Source organism: Arvicola amphibius, chromosome 5 (assembly GCF_903992535.2).
Source record: "Arvicola amphibius chromosome 5, mArvAmp1.2, whole genome shotgun sequence".
NCBI lineage: Eukaryota > Metazoa > Chordata > Mammalia > Rodentia > Cricetidae > Arvicola > Arvicola amphibius.
Genome location: NC_052051.1, coordinates 28,128,333 through 28,153,584, shown reverse-complemented (window position 1 = coordinate 28,153,584; position 25,252 = coordinate 28,128,333). Strand labels below are relative to the sequence as shown.

General features: G+C 44.9%; 1 protein-coding gene across 1 annotated transcript; it reads right to left on the bottom strand.

Annotated features, from left to right (window-relative positions):
• Window positions 1-10,778: 10,778 nt before the first annotated feature.
• Window positions 10,779-14,090, bottom strand: LOC119814752 (cystatin-C-like). Its single transcript, XM_038330775.2, has 3 exons — window positions 13,739-14,090; window positions 11,689-11,802; window positions 10,779-11,100 (listed from the first exon to the last, which is right to left on the bottom strand). Exons 1-3 carry the CDS (start codon window positions 13,961-13,963, stop codon window positions 11,017-11,019), a joined length of 423 nt encoding a protein of 140 aa, XP_038186703.1. The 5' UTR covers window positions 13,964-14,090; the 3' UTR covers window positions 10,779-11,016.
• Window positions 14,091-25,252: the final 11,162 nt, after the last annotated feature.

Genomic DNA, 25,252 nt, shown 5'->3' with positions numbered 1-25,252 from the left:
GGAGAATGGGTGGATCCAGGATTCAGGGATGTTTGGTAACTTTATCTAAAGGTTTGGAATGTCAGGTACTTTCCCTTGAATGCTGGCTCTTTCCTGGGTCCGGTCACCTGTTCTGGCGTACTGCTTTGTCAGCTTCTACCTGCCCGCCTTTGTGATTTTGATACGCATGTTATCACTGTCCTTGCCTAAGGAATTTTCCAACTGTGTCTGTAAAGACTGGAAACCTCGCGGAGAGCAGCCTCTGCTCTCACTCTTCTTTTTCTCTTCACTACTTCTTCACTTCTTCTCCTCGCTACTTCTACTTCTTCCCTAGTCTCCTTCTTCTTTCTTCTCCGTATTCTTCCTGTTATTCTTCTCCACACCCTTTCACTCCACTCTCTCCCCTTGCACGAAAAATAAAGAACGTGCAGAGGTAACATATTTGAGTTCATTTTTTTTTTTTTTTTTTTTTACCCTCAGATCCTTGCCTGCCATAGGCATCCAATTCTGAGCCCTGAGGAGTTACCGAGGCTGGTGCTCAAGGCCCCCCCACCCCAATATCTTATATTGGTGTAGGCATGTGCCCAGACTAGCCACTCATTGTTTTTAAGGCCAGAGTTGGACAGATTTGGTCTCAAATGAGTAGGCATATTTTCAGGCCAATGATCTAGACAAGTTGTAAGGAAAGGTTCCAAAAGAACAGCAAGAAGGCAACCTTCCTCTTGTGGTTTGTATCAGAGGCTTGGCACAGGCAGAGAGTTTTCCTTTTATCTTAAGCTTGGCTGCATTTTCGAACTTGTGCAGTTAGTACGTTGTCAAAAATAAAATAATGCTTCTTTGCTCATTCGGACTCAAAGAGTAGCTGCTAGGCCCAAATAGGGAGATTTGAGTTGAGGGCCAGGACAGGAGAATGGGTGAGTGCTAGAGGCCCATTCTCTTAGGGGATGCCTCAACCAGGACACTCTGGAGAGGAGCAGGTGTAACAACAGCAAAGGGAATGCGCCCTGACTGATGTGGGGAGCAGTTTGTGGCGCTGTAGATTTTCTGGGCTAAGTGGCCTGAGATAGCCATGGGAAATGCTTCATTTACTACAGTGAATTTTGAGTTTAAGACCTGGGTCCTCTGAGTCAAACACCGAGGGTTCAAAATTTGCATACAGGGCTCATGTATACAGGGCTCCCAGGCTGTCTCCCATCTCTGGGCTCCCTTATGCTTCACGATATTCTTTATCTGAGGATGGAACTCCATGGTTTCAGAGGGCTGCAGTACTCTGCCTCTCTCTCTGCTCTTCTCCCTTCTCCATTTCCAATACTCCTCCAATACCCACTAAATAAATATCCACTTTCTCTGCATGGCGTGCCTAATAGGTCTCTGTCTGTCACCAGCTGTGTAGCTCCCTGCCTGCACAGGCTACTTTCGTGGCCTGCTGTTGTCTTGTGGCCTGCTGCCCGTTGCTGCCACTTGGGGACCTGCAGTGTTTTCCCATGACAGTAGAAGAACAGAGAGTATTTTTTTTTTTTTTTAGATTATTTACTATGTATACAGTGTTCTACCTGCATGCCAGAAGAGGGCGCCAGTTCTCCTTATAGATGATTGTAAGTTGCCACATAGTTGCTAGGAATTGAACTCAGGACTCAGAGCAGTCAGTGCTCTTAACCTCTGAGTCATCTCTCCAGTCCCCAGACAGTGTTCTTAACTTCTAATTCAGCTCTGAAAATTTAACTTTTAATAAAATTTTAGAATCTCCATTTAACCAAACACCCCCTCCCTGAAGTCATTGCTTCTCACACCAGGTCAGAATAGGCATCCTTTTAATGGAAGCCAGCAGGGTTTGGAGTCTGATACATTCCCCATAAGCCTCTCTCCCTCTTCCTGTCAGCTTCACTAGATTGGGACCCTGCAGTGACCAGAGAAGGGTAGGACCATGTTCTGTTCCAATAGTGTGGTTTGAGTGTTGCCGGTCTTCAAAAGCAGCCACAGCTCGAGAGATGAAAGCTGCGGCAGGAGGTGCCTCTGGATGGCTGAGTGTACAGCAAATGATTCAGATAGGCTGTGAAGTGTGGGTAGCCCCTAAATGACCCTCAAGATCCTGCTCCTGCTGGCTCATTGGTATGTACTAAGCATGTGTTCACTGAATGAAGGATCACAGGCCAAGAGAGCTCAGAGAGATCATCGGCTCTGTGGTCTCCAAAGGCCAGCCTGCAGATGGTGCCCTGCCTGTGCATCACAACAATGGGAACCCAGGTAGGGCTGTCAGAAGGGTAATACCAAGAATTGAAGTACACTCACTCCTTAACTAGGATACTCATAAACCAAGCCTCTAAATCTGAATAGATTAAAGAGTCAGATAAGGAGTCTATCTATTTGATCCAAATAATCTGTTGATTACTTTAGGCAACTGAGCTCTAACCATACCTGGTGAATTTATCTGTATGAATAAGAACACTTCTCGGGCGGTGGTGGCACACGCCTTTAATCCCAGCCCTTGGGAGGCAGAAGCAGGTGGATCTCTGTGAGTTCGAGGCCAGCCTGGTCTACAAGAGCTAGTTCTGGGACAGGCCCCAAAGCTACAGAGAAACCCTGTCTTGAAGAACAAAACAAAAAACAAACAAACAAAAAACTGAAAGGAAAGGAATAAGAACACTCAGCAATGGCACGGGAACTCCCCTTTTCAGCTACCAGGCATCAATTCTACTGCCTAGAATCCTGGGATGGAAGCAGAGAGCTTTGCTGTGTCAAAGATGCCACCATTAGTGCTAATCTGAACAATGGCTGTGTTAAGGACATTGTTGAAATTACCTCACTAAGGATCTCTGGGAATCTTGGGCTTGACAGATTCAACTCTCTTTTGGGTTACCTGTGCAAGTTCCTAATGAACTACTGAGAGGGAGAGAGACAGAGACAGACAGAGACAGAGCAGGAGATAGACAGAGACAGAAACAAAGACACAGACACAGAGGAAGAGAATTACAAAGCTGGTCCTTTAGAGGTGGGGAGGGGCTAGGTCATCTAGTGGAATTCTCCAGCTACAAAGGCAGCCTGATGGAGCATGATGTACTGTACCAGGATAGACACCCAGATTCTCCCAGGGCGAGAATCTTGCTTCTCTTCTTCTCCTCCTGGAGTCAACTTCCCCCCCCCCCCCCCCGCAGAGAAAGGTTCAGTGAAGACAGATCTTCATGAAAGTCTGTTAAAGAGGCCCATGTGTTCTTTATGTAACAGAACACAGTTGAAAATATTGACTTTGATCAGAATATCATATTTAATAGCGTGCATGGAATGTCTGGCTTCCTTTCTGTGGCTTTGAGGCCTTGAGGAGGTTTTGTTTGTTTGTTTGTTTGTTTGTTTTAACCTGTCAAAATTTCCAACAGAGCAGATTTTCAAAGACTCTGTGTGGTTATTTTGGCTGTATTTATTTTTATAAATAATCAGGAGACTATATCTTTTCACATAAATTGATCTTACTGTGATTATTTTTGGTAAAATGAAGGTTACTATTGAGAGAAGAATTAAGTTTGGGGATCAGAAGAAAGCAAAGCCACGCTCTTTTTCAACCCTATCTATATTCTACAACCTGCTGCATAAAAATATATGCCTTGCACATATATTAGAGAGAATTTTAATCCTTGGCAATTTTGAAAAACATTCTGCAGACAAATACCATTTCATATAGATCTCTCTCTCTCTCTCTCTCTCTCTCTCTCTCTCTCTCTCTGTTTGTGTGTGTGTGTATGATGTGTATGTACAGGTCATGCAGGTGCTTTTATGCATGCATGCAGTGTACATGCGCATGTATGAATGGCAGGTGAAGCTAGAGGTTGACACTGAATGTCTTCCTTCACTGCTCTCCATCCTATTCTTTGGGCACAGGGTCTTTACTGAACCTGCAGTTCACCAATTCAGCTATCTTCACTAGCCAATAAGCTCCAGGGATTCTCTTAATTCCAACCCTCACTCCCAGCACAGAGGTCACAACCATGAACCAGCAAGGCTGAATTTTACGTCAGTGCTCAGGAGCCAAACTCATGTCTTCATCCAGGCTTACATGGTAGACACTTTACTGACTGAGCTATCTCCCAGCCCAGTTTTTCATATTCATTAATGCACAGTTGCCCATTATATTTGCCTCTTTATATCACACAAAATCGAGCATATAAACTCTCTCAGCTCGTGCATAATAACGGATGTTTTGACACTCTGGAAGGCAGTACTAATAAGACTTAATGAGTTACAAAAAATGTATAGTACATGAAGGAGGTAGAGGGACAAGCTCAGGGTGCCTGGGTATAGGCAGGGGGAAGTTAGGGGTGGATATACTCATGATATGTTATATATTAAATTGTCAAAGAATAAATAAAAAGATATTCTATTAAAATTGATTTCTTAAAATTCTACTTTATTTAGAAATGACCGACACAAATAATGAATATTTATGGACTTTAACACAATATAACATTAAGATTTTATATTACTGAAATATATTTTTCCTTTTTGAGATATTGCTTCTATGAATCTCTGGCTGGATTAGAAGTTGCTATGTAGACCAAGCTGGCCTTGAACCAACAGAGATCTACCTGCCTCTATCGTTGGAATCAAAGGCATGCTCCACTGTACCTAAACCCTTCCCTCTAAAAAAGATTTTTTGAAACAATGAACAGTACAAGAATAAATGTTTTTCCATGTACATTCACCTAATTTACATGCTGTTAGCAATTACATATAAATTTCTCATGAAAATGTTATATTAATGGGATTTGAGCTAGAGATGTAGACTTTGGGTTCATCTGAAAACACAGGAGGGAATGCCAACCACTACCACTACCTCACAACCCCCTCACAAAGACGCACGTAGTACCAAAGATATTTGGACCTCAAAGAAGATTGGATGGGGGAAGGAGTGATGGAGCACTTATAATTAAGGAATGAAGGATTAGCTTATTGGATGTGTTAATTTGATAGGCCAAGCAATTGTCTGTCCAAATATTTAGAAACATTTTTAAGAATGTCATACACGGGTAATCGATATCATAGTTTCTCTCCTTAGGATCAGGGACCATCACGGAAGAAGGGTCAGAAATATCGTAAGAACCAGCAGTCAGGGAGGGCCAGAATGGAAGTGTGTCATCTGGACGTGGCAGGACTGCAGCGCTCATGAACTTGCAGAACTTGCAGCAGTTGTAGTTGCTTGCACAAGTTCAAGCCAGTCAACATTCCAGAGTGGGGAGATGCTCCCAAGCCTCCACCTCTAGCTGAGGACGGATTGACAATTGATGGCTACTGGGGAGACTGGTGTGGCCCCTGATAGGTCAGCCATGCTCCAGGGAATAGCCCCATACCCGTGAGTTTATGGGCAGCACAAACTGGACCCAGTGTGTTACAAAAAGAATGAGAAACCGGGAGGAAAGATGGGGTGGATCAGGAAGGAGTAAGGAATGAATATGGTCAGAAAATATCATATTTACATATCCAATTCTCATAGACTTAGTAAAAGAATATTACATTTAAAAATGGTGTTAAAGGAACTATAAAGGGAATTGGGAAGATATGTGGTGGTTAGTGATGGTTTGTCCCAAGGGAGCAGAATGTAATATGCTGGCTTTTGTTTTCTTTTCACAGCCATAGAGTCTTGTGGGCCAACAATAAGGCCCCTGTGATCACTTGGATATTTAGCTAACCCATGTGTCAAGAGGGAATCTTGTGTTTGGAAGGAGGCAAATGCGTTTACAAGGCAGTTTGCTACACATCTGGCCTGCATGCTGGCCACTGGTGCTTGCCTAGCTCTTACAATTCTCCTCTATGTGCTGACTCACACCTAAAAACTTTGAAAGTAATCCCATGTTACTCTCAATTTGTTTTTCTCAGGCCAGGTGAAAAGTTTAGCCTGCCTTGAGAACTACTCTGGGTACCTGCCAAGAATAAAGCGTCTCTGTAAAGCTCAATGCAGTCCCAGTTGCTGTGTTTTTGTAGAGAAGGCCTTTTGGGTTGGCCACCTACGTCTTTGCCCCTGTGGGATGGAATATTCCACCAGCGAGAGCAGCAGGTACTGTAAATGGATTATTTCCTGTCCTTCCCTCCCCCCCATGCCTGCTCCCCATCCTAGCAGCTGCTTCCAAATTACCATATAGAGACTTAATGTTATTTACAAAAGCTCAGCAGATAGCTCAAGCTTGTTACTAACTAGCTCTTGCAACTTAAATTTTGATTAACCTATGTATTGGCCCATGGCTAGTGGCTTTACCTGGCCTCTAGCATGTCTTGCTTCTTGGACAGCTGACTGGCATCTCTTGACCCCACCCTTCTCCTTCCCATCATCCTTAGTTTTGTCAACCCTCCCTGTACGTCCTACTTGACTACTAGCCAATCAGCATTTTATTAAACTCCATCCATCTGTTACCTTTGTCTTATATCAGGGTATAAAGAAACTCTGCCAGGCCTGGTGATGGATGTCCATAATTGTGGTACTCAGAAAGCTAAGGCAAGAGAGTCATGAATTTAAAGACAGGAAACTTAGTGAGACCCTAAAGAAATGTTCTCTGACTTACCTCATCAAACACATCAGAGGACTCCCATTTTAGAAAAGTGTCCTGCCCCCTGCACTGAGAACAGGGCTGGTGAACAGAAGGGCCAAGAATCTAGGCAGACTTTCCCTTGCTGGGTTTCTTCACTCTGCTTTTTTTTTTTTTTTTTTAAAGCATATTAGCACTAAATCAGATTCCTCTTTCCCAGTTACATTTCTCTACATCTCCACAGAGTTGGCTGATTTTCATGTCAACTTGAAATAGGCTAGGGTCATTTTGAAAGAGGGAGTTTCACTTGAGAAATTGCTTCCACCAGATTAGCCTGTGGGCAAGCCTGTGGTGCATTTTCTTGCTTAATGATTGTGGTGGTTTGCATGCTCATAGGGCATGGTACTATTGGAAAGGATTAAGAGATGTGACCTTTTTGGAGCAAGTGTGTCACTTTGTTGTTCCAAGGGCCCAAGCCAGGCCCAGAGACTCTCTCTTCTGCGTGTAGAACTTGTAGATTTCTCTAGCACCATGTCTACCTGTGTGCTGCCATGCTCCCTGCCACAATGATAACAGACTAAACCTCAGAATCTGTAAACAAGTCCAATTAAATGCTTTCTTTTATAAGATTTGGCATGGTCATGGTACCTCTTCACAGCAATAGGGCATTGACTAAAATGATCATTGATGTGCATTAGCGTATCCCCTTGGGTGGATGGTCCTGAAAGGTATTAGAAAAAAACAGGCTGAGTAAGACATGGGGAACAAGCCAGTAAATAGCTCCCACCCATGGCCTTTGCATTGGTTTCTGCCTCTAGGTTCCTGCATTGAGTTCCTGTTCTGCCTTCCTTTGGATGATGGAGTAAAACTGTAAAGGGAAGTAAAGTCTTGCATCCTTAAGTTGATTATGGCCATGGAGCTTTATCACAGCAATAGAAACCTTAACTCATCCTGGTTGACTGTGTTTTAATCAAGCCTATGCAACGAGTCTTCAAACATGCCCCTCAAAAGAGGGTCATAGTGTTTCCAGATGTGTAATGTACAGATGAGGGAGGAAGGATAGAAAGGGCCTGGGTAGCTCATGTCTGAATGAAAAAAGAAAGAAAAGGAAAAAGGACATGGCTAGTTCTAGGTTTTGGTATCAGATGAATGGAGAAGAAAAGGGAAAGTAAACTGATTGTTCCTAGATATGGTGAAAAGGAAGTTTTTTGTTTTTGTTTTTTCTGTTTATTTATTTATTTATTTATTTATTTTTGAGACAGGGTTTTTCTGAAGTTTTGGAGCCTCTCCAGGAACTCACTCTTGTAGACCAGGCTGGCCTTGAACTCACAGAGATCCGCTTGCCTCTTGCCTCCAGGGTGCTGGGAGAGAAAGTTTATGATAGATATGTGGGAGTGCATAGCCAGAAGCAGGGACATTTGGGAATTCCCAAATAGACCTAACCCTGATTCAGGTGAGGAGAGGAGGGAGGGGAAAGAAGAGGAGAGAGCAGAGGAACCAGGTGCAGCAGGTAGGAGGCCCAAAAGAGTGGCGGGATAAGCAAAAGTGGCTGGCTCACTGGGTTGTATAGGGGAGGGGAACTGTGGGAGGAACATTACAGTCCCAGGCTGGAGAAGTTTAGGATGGGGCAGGTATGCCAGCCAGGAGGACCTGAGAGAGACAGGGAGAATCTGGCACCAGTGTCAGCTTTGATATGTTTGTTCTAGGTTTGAGATGTAACAGCATCCTTTTCCCAGACCCACCTATGCAGTGTTCATCTGTACACTTGGTAAAAGCATATACTTCCCCCCATCTTTTGTTGTATTGCCATTCACAAATACTGCATGTTTCTTTCAAATCAAAGGTTTGAAGCAATTGTGCATTGAGCAAATCTACGGGTGCCACTTGTGTAGTGTGCTCACTTCCTGTCTTTGTGTCATATTCTGATAATTTTCATAGTATTTCTGACTTTTTCATTAGTTATGGTGCACTGTGATCTATAACCTTATTATTATTATTAAGATATTATTACTGTAATTGTTTGGATGTTTAGTTTTGTCAACTTGACAGGATGTAGAACCACCTGGGAATGGAGTCTCCATGAGGGATTGCCCATAATATTTTATCACAACAGAAATGGAACTAGTACAGTACCATGTGGTACTGTGGTCTTCTTGTGTCCTTGTGGTATCGGGGTTGAACTCAGGCTCTATGAGAACTCTACCGCTCAGAACCAGAGTAACAAATGAGTGTCAACACAGCTCCACAGCTGTACTGCTCGATGTCCTCAGGCCTCTCTATCTCTCTGGGATGTGACGGCATTGGAAATAGGCCGATGTGTATGTCATCCTACAACGAATTCTTAAGTCTCAAGTGGGAGAGCAACCTATGCTCTCAACTCCTGAGCTGTCTCTCCAGCCCCAGGTGAGGGTTACTTAGCTTGTTTCCCTTTCTTCCCATGAGGGTGACTAGGTACAGCTGCAAGAAGGCACACACAAGCATGAGACTGCACTTCCTTTATACCCTTTATCTTGGTAGATCTGTTAGGGGTAGAATTGTTAGGCTTATGGAATGCTGTGTTTAACCACTTTGAGAATATGCCCGGGCAGATTTCCAAATCATTTTCACCACCCTCACCAGCTGAGTTGGGATTCCTATTCCTTAATTTCTCTCTTTTCAATGATAGCTATGTCATGGGTATGAAGTGGGAACTGACGCTTTTAACTTACGTTAAGGTTTATGTTACGTATTCATGTATGTGCTACTCTCTGTTTTGCATATCTTCTTTAGAGATATGCCTATTGAGACTTTTTGTAATTTTTAATTGGGTTGTAATTTTTAAAAAATTAACTTTCTTATGAGATTACCTTCATTTTCTAGTTTCAACATTTTTCTAAAAGGAAATTTGCTTCGGTGGCTTTCTTTCTTTCTTTCTTTTTTTGTTTGTTTTTTGAGACAGGGTTTCTCTGTGTAGCTCTGGCTGTCCTGGAACTTGCTCTGTAGACCAATGAACTCAACAGAGATCCACCTGCCTCTTAGGTAGTTTTCTTATTGGTTTTTAATAACTCTTTATGCATTCTGGATATAAATTATGTACCAGATATATGAACTGTTTGTATGTGTGTGTGAGAGAGAGAGAGAGAGACAGAGACAGAGACAGAGGGAAGGGGTATTTGTATACCATCTTTTAATTTTTAAAATTTAACTGGTAAGTTAATATGGATCACTGGAAAATTTTCAGAGTACAACTTGGGTCAGGTACCAGGCCAGGACAATCACTGATAAGCATAAGCATAAGATATGCAAACCTGGGGTGAGGATGTGCTGAGCCAAGTTGGTGCTGTAGACACAATGGGTCTATCCAGTACACAGGTTGTCATATTGAGTGGGGCCTTGGTGACTGTAAGGCAGCCCCTTTAGAGGTTGTAGTGGTGGTGCCTCTGTCATGATCACTGTGGCAGTCCTAGAAATACAGAGCCATGGAAACACAGTGTCACTGCCTGCTGGTGTCAACCCAGGACGTGTGGCCAGTTCCCTTAGTTAGCTCATCAGTGACCTGGATTTGGGCCAAAGACAAACAAATTGCTACTGTTCAGGATCAAAGGCCTCTTAAAAGGACAGATGTTCTAGGAAGCGCTGTGATTTGAGCACTCCTGCAGACTGAAGCGAGCTTTCTGATGCAGCCTGACCATTTTGAGGATTTGAATGCAGGCCCCAGTAGGTGGGCTACTCCCCTTTGCATTGAGTGGTGGGTGGATGGACCCTGAGATGGACCCTGTATTTGCCTCCCCTACTGGGGCGCTGAGATGTCCCTGATCTATGTAACTGAGGTGGTGTTACTAACTTAAACTCTGCTTGAAGTTGGAGTCGACCTCATGTCAGTCCATGTTTGTTGAAATCCCCTCCCCCTCCGCCATGATGTTGCATAAGTATTGTGTTATGTCAGGGAAGAAAAGGGCGGGGGCATCCATCTGCCATCCCCATAGGCTATAGTGGCCTGGGGTGTGTAGGACCAATGCTGCCTCAGCTCTGGGTTGTCACTCTGCCTGGGACGCTGGCTGTTTTCCTCATCAACACACACACACAGTTTCTATTGCATGCCGAGTAGATGGAGTCATTGTAAGAGTGTCTTAGTGAAGGAGGCCTCACTGTGACTCCCTCCCATAGGCAGAGGCAAAGCTTCAGGGTGGCAGCTCAGATCACTCCTGGCACTTGCGAAGGGCTCATCCCAATATGCATGTGGATATAATCCTTCATCTCCTGTTTTCTCTTGTCTTGCTTGCTGCGTATCCTGAGACAGAAACAACTCAGAAGGAGCCAAAGGAAGTCTTTATTTTTTTTTTAATTGAGCAAGGCATGACAGGCACTGCAGGGAGAAGAGTGGAACCAGGCGACAGCTGCTCAGATGTGCAGAACCTGTCTGCAACAGCTGCTCTACTGTCCCCTGGAGCTGACACGCTGGAGATGTCCCCCAGAGCTAGAGCACCCTCTCAAGGGATGGGACACTACAGGGAAGGAGGGGAGTACAAGTAAGGAGCAGTCTCCATCACCCTTAGGCAGCCTTGCAGCTGGATTTGGTCAGGGAGTGTGTGCCTTCCCAGGGCACAGCGTAGATCTGGAAGGAGCAGAGGGTCTTCTGCAGAAGGGAGCAAAGAGAAACAATCAGCTCAGTGATATAGTTAAAAAGAGGAGTTCGCATCCCAGGATGATGGAGCAGGTGTGGAAGGATGGAAGCAAAACTTTTTCCCCCTTCTAAGTCCCAGGACACTCAACAGGATCTGTTCATCCCTACTCCTACATGTGTCCCCTTTCCTGGTTCCATGATTCCACATTCTTCTGCTCCAGCACAACTTGTTCAGGAGGAGCTTGAGTAAGGCATGGGAGCCCTGGGGTAGGAATAAATAGAGTCTGTTTCTCCAGTAAGAATGCTGTAGCTGCCTCTAGTCCAGGAAGGATAAATGTCCCTTTAGTATCCCAAATTCCAGGATAAATTCATTTAGCAATTAAACTAATCATGTGGACACACTTTCTTTCCCTAACCCTATATGGGCACAGGTCTGTATTGGCATGATCATACATGTGCCAAACATCTACCTGTAGATGCTCCGGAGTCACTACTCCCTAGACATGCACTTCTCCACTTGTGTACACAGACTCCCACTCAAATCATATTCACCAATTCGTTTTCCTGTGTGATTACTCTTAGGCACTATCAGGTACATACCCTCATCAGATGGGGCTGGTCGTGGAAAGGACATTCTGCCAAGTTTGGCTGGGACTTGGTGCATGTGGTTCGGCCTACCATCACATCCAAATAGTAGTTTACTCCAGCCACGATCTACAATGAAAAGACAATAGTCCCGTTAAGTCAATTATATGCAGCCACCTTACATCACAGAATTAAGTATTTACCTAGGCCTTATGCCTGCATTGTTGAGAAGCCAGAACTCTCACAGAGAATACTAGCCAACTCTTCCAGACAAGTAGCCTCAGGCCCTGAAGGTAATTGTTTTATTCTAAGCAACCCTGACAAAGTGTCATATGTAGCTGAGTAAGAGGAGAAGAAGCAGGACACAATAAGCAGAAGCTAGGGCTGACAAACCCTTTAGTGGGTCAGGAAGGAAAGGATCAGGTCTGGGGACACAGCCAGGGTGCTTGTTCTGGGAGCTCAGAAGCAAAGGCTCTGGGCTGCAGTATGGGATTAGCTCAAGCCTGCTGACTGTGGCTCCTCTGGCTGAGACACTGTAGCCCTGGAGCAAAGCCAGACTTTCTTTCCCATCACAGCAGGAAGCATAGAGGGAACCCATTCCTTTTATTTACCCCGACTCCCTCCTTCTAGGGACAAGAAGGGATGTGGGATGCTTCCCACACAGGGATGTTTCAAACCAGAGGAAAAACTGCCATTAAAGGCTTCCTCCTTTAGTGAGATTGTCCAGGGAGAATTTCCTTAAGCATGTCACGTCATTCTCCTGTATGTCTTCCATTTGCAATTTAAAAATTGAGCTTATCTCTCTCCCAGGACAGGGCACCCCAGACCAACCTGTCGGAAATGTGAAGCAGACTGAGGGGCCTGGGTTAGGACTCTGTACATTGCTCTGTGGGACTAGGAATACAGCTCTTGATCTTCTGGGATTCCAGTTTTCCCAATTATTTCGTCTATTTCCCTCTAGTGCCATAATTGAGAAGGGCTGCTGGCTAAGATTGCTGTCTTGGGGCAATTACCAATTTCTGAGGCTGCTCCCATGACATTCCAGGGCCATAAGAGGAAAGCAAGGCTCCCCAGAACAGCTAGATGGCACCTTCTGAGAAGACCCAAAATGGGGCTTGCCTAGTGCCCTGCATCAACAGTATGGCCAGGAGACTCTGCACCAGTCTACACAATCACGTGTCCCTTAAGGATGGGGGCCGTTCCCGAGAAATGTGTCCCGTGGACACTGTGGAGAATCAAAACACACATATACAAGCTAAAGTGGCTGTAGCATCGCAGGGTCGTTTACCGTAGGAGACCACCCCATACACACCAAATCATGGCTGAAGGGAACCTCGTCATGTGGCACCAAGCTCACCACCCCTGGCTTTGCTAAAGCCACTTTGCTAAAGACAGCAAGGTACAGCAAGCACTGCTCAGAGGAAGGCAACTGCCGGACTGACTGGAAATAGCTCATGCCGGGAGAGTCGAGCAACTCTGGAGACCAGCTAACTAAGTGAGGTTTTGAGTGAAGGAACTGAGTGTCTGTTTGGTATGCAGAGAATGTCCTTGTTTTCAGGAAGTGCTGACATTCACAAGCATGCACAAAAACACACACGCGGGTACACGTGCGTCTGAGTAGAGCGCAGAGATCAGAGCAAACGTGGCTAAGCGTTTACTGGAGGCACAGGAGAAAACCTGCATGCCCGTCGTAAGAAGTTTAAGAAGGGCGCTTACTCAGTGAGGGCAGATGCAAGCAAGGCCTACTTATCCTCCCAGGCCATTAACTCCAGGAGGCTGGTGGCGGTTAACTCAGCGCAGGAGACTGACCTACAGCTTTGGTGCTCGGCACACTTTTGGAAATAGAGCTAAGGGGGTTGGTGCCCACCCGCAGTGCTCTTCTGGGTTTCAGGATAAACCAGAGGGGGAATAACCCTGGAAACACATTTGAGGGCTGAGAAGCAGGGAAGGAGGTGGACCGCTCCCGTGAGAAGCACTGGCAGTGGCCAAGTTTCTGCAGACGCGAACCGCGCCCTGGCCGGGGGTGCCTGGTTAGGACTGCACGGGGGTAGCGGGGGACACTCACCTGCTTACGGGCTCTCAACACCTGCATGGCGCGGCTGTGGTACGCGTCGTTGCTGCCCTTGTTGTACTCGCTGATGGCGAAGTCCACCGCTCGCTGCACGCCCTCTTCGTTGACATTGGCCTCCTGCAGGCCTCCCAACAGGCGCGGACTTTGCTTGGGGGTCGCGGCCGAGGCCAAGGCCAGGACCGCCATCAGGAGCAGCGGAGCGCGTAACGGGCTGGCCATGGTTGGCTGGGACAAAGGGATGGTTCTCCAACTAGGCTCTGAATTGCGGCTGAACTGAAGCTAACACCGTGCGGCTTTTACCCAATTGACAGACTTGGGGACCAGCCCTCTGCTCCCGGCTCCTCCTTTTCCGGCTACCACCCTCTCCTCTTCTTCCGCCCCGCCCCTTCTCCCTACTCCCGGCCCCGCCTCCCCCGCATCATCCCGCCCCCTTCTTTAGCCCTCCTCTCCTCTCACTCCCTTTCTGGTCCCTCTTGCTCCGAGCAGTCGGGGCTGGCCAACGCCTACTCCCCAGCCCTTCCCCCATTCAGCCGCGCCCTTCTAGCCTGGCTCTTACTTCTTCACTCTTAGCTCTCTGTTCTTCCCAGTTCCTCTTCTCCAGGACCTTCTTCCACAGCTTCCCTTTTCACTCTTAGTTCCCAGTTTCTTAAAGTCTGGTTTCAACAGAGAAGCCTTTGCTTTCCAGACCCTAAAATGCCCGTGACTTCTGAACTCTGTTTTTCCAGGAAGGAAAAGGGCAACCAGTCTTTGACTTTCTCCGTCTTCATAGTTCAGCTTTGATCTGCGAGTGTTGGCTTACTATCTGGAAAGGCTCTGAGCAGGGCTGTTATTGCAAGTGCCTGCAGGCCTTGTCCTAAAACACTTCTTTATCAAAAGATGAGGAATTGACCCTGAGGGGTGGGGAGTGGGAAAGAGTCTAGGTCTGTGTTGCTACTTATTATCCTTAAAAGAAACCATTCCAGGTATCTTCCTGAGCAAGCCAGGAGCAGGAGACAGCACAAGTGGCCGAGCCTTGGTCAGACATTGCAGCAGGCTACTCAGTAGTGATACAACATGAACCCCGTGTGTCTTTCACTCTTCCTGACAGGTTAAAAACTACGGATGTGAGAGATTGGGTGTGGTGTCTCATGTTTTTAATTCCAGCACAGGGATGGCACAAACTGGTGGACCTCTGTTAGCTCAAGGCCAGGTTGGTATGTCTGTACTTCCAGGTCAGCTAGAGTTACACAGTGAGATCCTGTTATTAAAAAGAACAAGAACAACAACAACAAAAAAAACAAGCAAGCAAGCAAGCAAACAAACAAAAACTCAATTCCCAGTGTTCCTTGTTTCTAACCGGGAAAGTCCTGTTGAATCTTATCATCTGAACCTTGGCTATTTCCTTATCTGTTTAAATTCTAAAGAAACCACTGGGCGGTAGTGGTGCACGCCTTTAATCCCAGCACTCGGGAGGCAGAGGCAGGCAGACCTCTGTGAGTTTGTAGATAGACCAGCCTGGTCTACAAGAGCTAGTTCCAGGACACGATGGAAAGCTACAGAGAAACCCTGTCTCGAAAAAAAAAAAAAAAAAAAAAACTAAAAAGAAAAAAAAAAACCCTAAAAAAAAAATCCTAACGGGACCTCTCAACTAATGGCTAGTGATGCCCATCTCTCCCTCTCCTTATCTTTCCACAGAGCATAATAATTATTGATAACCCCCTCCCACACTACACCAGCACAAACCTTAAAGTTTGGCTTTGCGGTACTAAAGTCACCAGCATGGGTAGTTAACAGATGTGGGAAATGGGACCAGACTGAGAGAACATGTGTCCTAAATGTTACAAATACACAGAGAATCTAAAGAATTAATATGCACACTAAGGGATATAAGCTATTTCCCTAAGGATCATTATTATTATGTTGGAATTATATTTGACAGGTTAAATAAAACATTGAAATATTCAATGTTTGTAGAAGGAGCAGCAGGCTGTGTCCTCACCACCCGGCTAGCTTTACCCGAAATAATTACACGGAAACTGTATTCGTTTAAACACTGCCTGGCCCATTATCTGTAGCCTCTTATTGCTCTTATTGGCTAACTCTCACATCTTGACATCTCACATTTTTAATAATCTGTGTAGCACCACGAGGTGGTGGCTTACCAGGAAGATTCTTAATCTGCGTCTATCTTGGAGAGGAGAGCTATGGTGTCTGTCTGATGCGTCTGCTTGACTCTGCTTTCTTTCTCCCACAATTCTGTTCTGTCTACTCCACCTACATAATTTTCTGTCCTATTAAAGGGCCAAGGCAGTTTCTTTATTAACCAATGAAAGTAACATATAGATAGATGACTCTCCTCCATCAAATGTTCTTAAGTTTTTTTGACTTGAATACTTAAGACCAGGTGATTATAATACTTGGAAAGAATACCTTGTTTTCACTGTCTCACCTGGAGTGAGGTATTTTTAATGTATGTTGAAAGACTTACTTTATGTGTGCAAAAAATAATTTTATCGAGTGCACACAAAATCTAAGATGTGTCTGACCTCAGAACGCTCCCTGATGCTTCTGTGGTCCCTGTTGGTGCCGACTGGATTCTTGCCAGCCCATCTGTTCCTGGAGACTCTTCTTCTATCTACTCTTAGACTTCCTGTAAACATGCAGAATTAGCCTAGCCATGTCTGGTCCTTTGATGCAGCAGCATCGTGAGGTTCCTTTGTACTAGTTCCTTAACCTGATTGTTAGTTCTCTTTCTCCAGCAAAGCAGATGTCCCAGTGGGTACTGTGTAGGCTGATGTATCCTCCAGCTCAGGACAAAGCAAGCCTGGGCTCTCTATGGACCCTGGGAGTAGACAGGGTAGAGCTAAGCTGGGTGCAGGTAGATGGTATTATTTCTTCTTTCTACCTCACTCTCTCTGCTTGAAAATGGCTCTGTGAAGAGAAGTAAAGGTGTCTGGTTTTGACACAAATGCTGGAAGGCCCTGGGCCCTTAAAGGGTACCAGGAGGAATTATGTTGGGGGAGGTAGGTACTGGTTACTCAGTGTCATCCCTGCTCTGACCTTGAGTCTGGGCTCGGAATGAGACCCTATTATCAGGAATCTAACAGGTAGCAACAGTATTACTAATGAGTATTTGTGTTCAGGGTTAGAATAGGGAACCTTGAGTTGTGGCTACCAGCTAACCCCACTATGAATTCCAGAGTAATAATGTTCATGTTGCCCTATTGGGTGAAGGAGCTGTGGTAAGAGTGGTATTTGCCGTTTGTAAAGCAGAAATCTTCAAACAGCTGTATGGATGTTTCCCTGGATAAATAGGAAAAAGGAAGCAGACACAAAGTCAGGAAAGAGGCTGCATCTGGCGAGGTCTGTCTGAGCTGAATGCTGGCAGGCATCAGGGTCTGCTGGGCTCCACCCTCAGGAGCATTGTTGCATACAGGGTGAATTGAAATGGGGGGGGGGGGGTTAAGCCCTCTTTATCATCTGTTACTAGAAAGACGGTCCAGGGTGGACTAGTGTGTGAGAACACGTTGGAGAGAAATGGTGTATGTGTTGACATCCAGGATCATACTGCCTCTCATCCCCCTTTATAAAGCTGGCCCAGATTCATTTGGGAGAGTAGGTGACCTGAGAGGGACACCTCTGATCCCCAAGGAACAGACACTACTATGGGGCACCTTCAGGAACTGTAAGGACCATTTCCAGTCAGGTGCAGTAAGAGGTGGAAGGTGAGGCAAATCTTGGGCCAAGTGCCTGCCCATTCTTCATCTAACTCACTTGGAGGCCGGACTGTAAGTGCCAGAGGGGCAATAGGCTTCAGTGGCTATAGCTCAGCATGAAAGAGCAGTTTGTGTCCTGCAGCCTGTAGCTTTGAGATAAGCTACAGACGCCCTGAGAGAAAGAGAAACCAAGAGCTGAGCTGCATACAGTATAAAGTAGTTTACCTGTCCAGGACAGAAACATGACTCCCTCCTGACAGAGAAGACTCAGGTAACCCTGTTCTCTGTATGCATGCGTGGCTGCTGGTTTCTTGATCTGAATTAGAGAGGCTATGAAGGGGTGATAGAAAGTCTCTATAATAATAAATGGATATTCCCTGGGCCTGGTGGGGGCAGGCCAGTAATCCCAGCTACTGAGGAGGCTGAAGCAGGAAGACACAAACTTCAGGGTTAGCCTGGGCTACATAGTGAGAATCTATCTCAAAACATAAAGTAAAAAAAAAAAAAAGGCTGGAGATGTAGCTCAGTCATAGAGTGCCTGCTTAGCATGTGTGAGGCCATAGGTTTAATTCCAAGTACCACGCATAAACAAACAAACAAACAAACAGTGGATATAAAATAATGCTATTTTTAAGGAAGTAAAGTAGCCAAACAGATAAAACATTACCCAGTGTTGCAGGAGACAAGATCAAATAGGTTTAGAGTTGAGATCCTGAATATTCAAGGTTTGATCCATTAGAAATAAAGTATCCATGATAGCTGCTTTGAGTGATCAAGTTGTAGGCTTGGTGGTCTCCCCCTCAAAATGGGAGAGCCTGAAGCTTCCCTGATGGAGAGTTTGGGGTTCCTTGGGGTCGAGCTCTTAAGTCCCTTGTGCACACACTTTGGTGCTCTCTCTTCTCTCCTTTTCCTATCACCAACTCAGGGTGACATGAAGCGCTTCTAGGCCATGTGGAAACTTCAGTGCAGTGTTAGGTTGGGGTGGGACTATCTCCTAATCCCTGGACACTATGATGCATCCCAGTAGAGAGATGTGAGTGACCAGTGCCTGGTGTTTGCCGCCTGACTGCTCTACACTTCACAGGAAGGTAGAGACTCCTGGTACTTCCCACTCTGGAAGTCTTGACTTCAGGTTGCCTCTTATTCTCAGACTGTTTACAAGAGTAGATACAGTAATGGATGTGCCACAGCCTAGAGGAAGGGCCCAGAGAAAGGACTTCTGGGGACACAGGCAGCTGGCTGGGGCAGCAGGCTGCTCCACCCATCTCACTGGGCCTCAACTCACAGGCTCCCACAAGGAAAACAGGATGGATGGCTTGGGTTGAGCAATCCTCTGGCAGGATTGATTCCCCAGTGATCAGAAGTTTTGTCCAACGCACAGGCTGGTGGTCTGCCTTGCAGTGTTCTGCAAGTGACCTTAGCTCCTTTAATACACTGTCACAGCAAAGTGACTCCTGCCCTACCTGCTCAATGGATTCCTGAATGTTGGGACTAGAGTTCAGAGGTCACTAAGGCAGCCCTGTGTTCTCTCCAGGGCCCTTACCTCCTTTCTTAGCTTCACTAGGTAGCTGGTTCCAGTGTCCAAGACCCTTCTTTCCCACAATCTTCTCCACTAGGCTGTGACTTTGATTCCCTGTCTTGTCCTTACCAGACCTTGACTGCTCTGGCTCAGCAGAGAACCCTGCTAATCTATCAGTTGGGAGAGCCTCCACCCTTCGTATCTGACCACCACTATCTAGTTCCTCATCCTCTCTCAGTGGCCCCGTACTGTTTTCACTGGTAATCTTTGTGAGTTCCCTTTAGCTGGAAACTCCTACCATGGATGTCTACAATTTTCCATCCCTTAGCTCTCCCCACTGCAGCCCCTTGACTGTCATTCTCTCTTTCCTTGCTGTGTTTGGAGTTGAGGAGCCACTCCCCTCTCTTTCCTACAGCCAGTGTGCCAGCCTCCTTTCTTACAGCCATGAATCAAGTCCTGAAATTGAACACAGCTTTTTGTGCTGCCAACCCTTGTCTTGCCTACCCCATGGTGAAAATACTCTTCCTGCTTGGAGATTAGGAAAGGTCAGGGGGTGAATGGAGAGTGAGCAAGGAAGGGGCAAGCTGCAGTGGGAAGTAGGATCTGGGGGCATTTTTCCTTCAACATTTTATTGTGAAATATTTCAAAATTATAGCAGGACCATCAGACATCTCTACATTCATGTCCATCAGTCTGGCATTCATTCGTAGTAGACTGTATTTACTTCTGTTTGTCTGTCCATCTGTCCCTCTCTTTCTGTCCTGAAATGCATCTTTCACTGCATGCATTTTGTAGTTGCAGACACTAATCCATCCCACCCCCAAGCATCCGGTGTGCACATCTCTAACTAGAGCTGGGGATTTTTCTGTAGTGCTTTCGTGTGCTGTAAACCTGTCGTGAAAGGTAGAGATCTGAGGTGCACTTTCACTGAATTTTTCAGGTATGTACCCCTGTGTCACACCCCCATGGGATGCAGGAAGGGCCTTCACTACCTCTTCAGTCAGTTTGGATCTTCACCAGACATCCCGACAACTGATGGTATTTCTACTATGTTTGATTTTTACCCCATGTTCTTGTAACTGTATAATATGCTGGCATTCATGCCTGGTCCTTTTTACTTCACTGTGATGTTTTTAGGATTGCCATGGTGACAAGCTACACACAACTCCATATTTGGTTGCCATGATGAGCCTCCTTCCCCAGAGAGTCTTGGGATGGATCTGGTCTTGGGCATAGATTGAGAGTGGCTCTTGGCTGTTCTGTCTTCTCTGTTGCCTGTTTTTTTCTTTTTGTTTTACTTGGAATAAAATCTTCCCCACTTTCTTATTTTTATTCAAGTTGAATCTAGAAGGGAAAAAAAATAACTAAAGATGGAACAAACCCCAACTTGATGCAACATTGAGCATCTTTTCCCAGCCCTTCTCCCATGTTTGAAAATAAAAGTACATGTTTAAAAATTAAAGTATGTCTATTATAAAAACAAACACAAAAGTAAAGGGAAACAAACAGGAAGTAAATTGTATGCATGCATGTATGCATGTAAATTTGTATGTGATATGTGTGTGTGCATATGTGCTTTTATATGTACACATTTGTTGTGGGTACATGTGTATTTTAACCACACTAAGATCATGTGGGGGTTATAATTTGATGGGGATTCTTTTTCACTACTTATGTCCTGAACATTTTTTCATATGTCAGATGGTCTGTTTTGTTCCTTCCGTCTGCTTTACACAGTGTATAGTTTTCTCCAATGTTAACCTTTTAGATAGTTCCTAGCTTGGAATTCTATAGCGAATCATGCTGTGACATTCATATTTAAAATTTTATTTTAAAGAATTTACTCCTTGAAAACTTTATAGAGGTATACATTTCAAATTATCCACACCTACCCTGACTCCCTCTCTCCAATTTCCCTGTTCCCTCATATATCTCCCTTCTAGTTCTCCCTCTTTTTAAAAATGTTACCCACTGAGTTCACTTAGTATTGTCCATGTGCACATGGGTTTGGGTCATCTAGTAGAGCATGGGTAGTCTACCAGTGATCACTCCCAAAGAAAAGTGACTTCTCTTGCCTATCACCTATCAGTGAACACTCACAATAGGCAAAAAAAAAAAAATCTTAGTTCAATTTAGAGTGTTTGCTTTCTATAATTGAAATTTTAAGTCAGAAGATCTTGCATGCTTGAGTGTCTGTGTATGTGTGTGTGGTGTATAGTGGTAATGTGTACATGTACATGCACATGTGGAGGCCAGAGGTTGACATCAGATAACTTCCTCAGTCACTCTCTCCATCTAAATTTCATTATTTACTTATTTATTATGTGTGTGTGTGTGTGTGTGTGTGTGTGTGTACAACAGCATGTTTGTGGAAATCAGAGTATGACTTATGGCAGTTAGAGAAAACAACTTTTGGTAGCCAGCTCTTGCCTTCTTCTGTGCCGAAGCAGGGTCTCTCTTGTTTCTGTTGCTGTTACTCCAAATTTGGGGGCTTGTAAGCATCAGAGCGATTCTCCTGTTTTAATCTTCCATCTCTCCATAGGAGGATTGGGATGCAGTACAGATTACCGACGCATGTCACCCCATCATCAGGGATTTATTTATTTATTTATTTATTTTATGTGGGACCCAGGATGAAACTCAATTTGAGGCTTATAGAACAAGCACTTTTACTCACCACCAAGCCATCTCTTTAGCCCTTCTCTTTTGAGATGGGGTTCTTCTCACAGAACCTGGATCTCATGAGTCAGTTCTAGTGGCTAGACATTGAAACCCACTGCCAGCACTGGGATTCCAGATGTCACTGCTACACTGGCTTTTATGTGGGCGCTGGGGATCCAAATATAGTACCTAGAACTTGTCTGACCCATTGTACCAGGGGCTGAACTCACTGTCTTACAGATGCTAAGGCAAGAGCTTTTCCCCATAGTATATCCCCAGGCTCCTGCCCTGACATTTTAAAATCATCTCTGCTTTTCACCTTCTCATCTGTTCTTGCTCACTTTTTTTTTACCTTGCATTTTCAATGTATTAATTTTCCTATTTCTTGTCTCCACCACTGTAAAGATAATTGGGCTCTTTGCTCTATATTGCCATTCTCAGTGTCTGGCCTATGAGAGACCCAGGTATTTGCTGAATGAGTTAGTGCTCTTAACTCCAGACTCCTCTCGTTAGTTTTGAAGAAGCCACATGCCAACATTTCCTCCCATCACAGCTTCAGATTTCAGATTTTCCCATGATTTGTGTAAATGGTTTTGGTAAGAAAGAGAAGGGGAGAATGATAAAAGGACTCAAAAAATGAGAGAGCGTGTGTGAGCAAGGAGAGAGAGAGAGAGAGAGAGAGAGAGAGAGAGGAGGCAGACAGAATTGAAAACGTGGAATGAAGTTCTCAGAGGAAAGCCACACCTATGTCAAGGAATCTATAAGGCTGATTAGCTGGTTTGTTGCCTGATTGTGGAGAATTGGAAGCCCTAGGTCAATAACCAGATTACCTTGGGTATCCTTAACTCCGCTAAAACCTTTCACGTCTACCTTTGCATCTGACTTAACATCCAGTGGCTAGCACATGAGACCTTTTGGCAAGTATTAACTTAAGAGACCAGTAGTTTATACTGTTTAAAAACCCAAGAGTGGAATCAAGCAGCAGCTGAAACCTGTATCAGATCCAGCTTCACCCAATGTTCCCGCCAGTGTATTTGAACTGCGACAAGTTCACCAAACTGTTGCTGGGTTGAGACATCACATTTGAGGTAACCTCAATCTGTGTGCCTGGGACACAGTCACTCATGTTTGACTCCAGAATAAAGTGTCTCTTATGTCCTTTGAGGTGAAAGCTCTTTTATGTCCTCAAACTGGTATATTTCACAGTTTGTTGTTTCTGTTTTTGAGATAGTGTTTGCCTGGATAGCCTTGAACTCTCCCTGCCACCTACAACTTCTCAATGGTGCAGTTGTATTTATTTATTTAGTTTTTTTAATTTTTTTTATTTTAGACAGGGGTTTCACTATGTATCCTTTGGTGACCTGGAACTGCTTATGAAGATCAGACTGGCCTGGAATTTGTAAAGATCCCACCTGCTTTTGCCTTCTGCCTGCTAGAATTATATGCACCACCATGTCTGGCTTTGTGCTCTTGTTCTTTAATGTCAGCAGAATTAAGGCAGAAAATCAACACACACACACACACACACACACACACACACACGAAACCAACTTCCCCCAAAACCAAATAATCCAAACCAAACCACCACCACCCTTATCAAACAAGAACATCAACAAAGCAGATATAAAAAAAACCCAGAGAGTAAATTTATATTAATGAAGCTAATTATGCTGGCACAGTGACAAACCTTGTAATCCCAGAGCCCTGGGTGTAAAGACAAGAGAATAAAGAATTTGAAGCTAGTAAGGACTACACAGCAAGATCTTGTCTAGAAAACCCAAGGACTGTGAGCTAATCAAGAACTATTTGCTAAACCTGCACAAGGCCATGGTTCAATTTTTCCACCAGAAAAAACAAAAGGGAGAAGGGGTTAGACGAGTTTCCCAGGTAAGTCAAGGTCTGAGGCCCTGGTTTGGACAAAGCTGGTAATTAGGGCACTGGCAGTTAAGAAATAAAACCCCATTCTTCTCTACTTCTTGTCCTTCCTCCACAAGCATTATCTCCTCAGGGACTTTACCAAAAGAAAGTTACTTCATCCTGAGCTGGTTGTGAAGGGCAATGTGGAAGTCAGAAAGCTCTAGGCAAGACAGCAAGGACAGATACTGACGAGAATGTGCCTTTGTAGTCTCAGAGGAATCCCTAATCCTTTCCAATTGTAGGCAGGTGATTATTGATAGAAATATAATTTATCCCAAATGAAGGTTTTTTTGTTGTTGTTTTTTGTCTTTTTGTTTTGTTTTGCAAAGAAAAATGAGTGCTACAATGATCCTTTCCCAGACAGAATCTGCTTTGTCTGTGAGGGGGGTCCCAAGTGAGACCAAGTGGTCTTTGCCATAGCATCATGGCACTGGGATGCCCAGCACAACCTGTGTGTTTACATGCCAGAGTGTAAAATACTCGTGCTTTTCAGGGTGAAGGACAGACACAGTGAAAAAATATATTTGTGAAGACAAGGGGCTGGGTCAAGGGAAAGTATGATAAAAAATAAGATTCATATTTTACCTTAAATTAATCCTCCTACGCTTTGTTGTTTTCTTTATGTGGACATTAGCTTTGCAGCTGTTGCTAGCTCTGTGGCTATCTTGTTTATTAACTAGTGCTTGAGAAACACTGTCCTGTGACCGACGCATGCTGCCTCCTGAAGAGGCTAAGGATTAGCTTCTGCAGGGTGGCCAAGAAAAGTGGGTCTGGTCCTTCTAGGGATAAAGTGCTTCTGTCTCTCTCCTTTGCACATCTCTGCACTGAGTCAGCGCCTATGTGCCATGGTGCAATGCTTAAGGGCAGAAGACATCTAGGAGTTGAGTCCTTCCATCCACCCTGTGGATCCTAGGGACTGAACTCAGAATGTCCGTCTTGGCAGCAAGTGATTTTGCCTGCTCAGCCATCTCACTGGCCCCAGACCCTTTGGCTTACTGTCTTTCACTAACTGAAGCTTGGGAAAGAATGTGGCAGGGGAGTGGCTTGAATGGTTTTAGTTTGAAAAATTTCTAATTGATAGAGGAGTGTCAAGAAATAGCTTCATTGGCATTTTAAGTACTCTCCAATCCCGAGCTGTGGGATTTAACATTATTACCAGCATTGCTGTGAAGTAATAATATGAAGTTTACAATGAGTTGACTTCAGGGGAGGCAGCTAAGCCTAGTCGACCCGTTCAGGGTCAGTGTAGTCAGTAGAAGAGCCTTGGGGAAGAGAGCCGAGTTGCTCTGAGGACGTGACTGTGGACAGCAGCTGTACTTTCTTACAGCTGTGCTGTCCATAGGTTAAAGTCCCCAAGGCCTGGCTTTGGGCCTGGCCGACGTCTGCTACACCTGCCAATACCTGCCGTGAGGCTCCTCACGTCTAACTGTTGTTAGTGCTGGTTATCTGGTTGAATTGAGCGGTAAACTGGTATCTACTTAATCTTTGATAGCATTACTTATCTCTGTTCTATATACAGACTCACATATAGTATTATAACCAGATTACGGAGCCCCCCCCACCCCCCGAAAAAAAAAAAAAAAAGGAGACGAGTCCGTATGTAAAAGCAAAGAGCCTCTATTCAAGTTCGAACTTGGACTCTCCCTGTGTCCAATGCATTGGCATGATCAGAGAGTCTCAAGCTCAGTTGTGCTTTTTTCCCCACAGCAGAGGTCA

What these genes read in the sequence shown, in the direction of transcription:
- LOC119814752 (XM_038330775.2), bottom strand. Translation starts at nt 13,963, where the DNA reads ATGGCCAGCCCGTTACGCGCTCCGCTGCTCCTGATGGCGGTCCTGGCC. An exon ending in TGTTGAGAGCCCGTAAGCAG is followed by an intron (nt 11,803 to 13,738) that starts GTGAGTGTCCCC and finishes TTTTCATTGTAG; the next exon opens with ATCGTGGCTGGAGTAAACTA. An exon ending in ACCAGCCCCATCTGATGAGG is followed by an intron (nt 11,101 to 11,688) that starts GTATGTACCTGA and finishes TCCCTTCTGCAG; the next exon opens with AAGACCCTCTGCTCCTTCCA.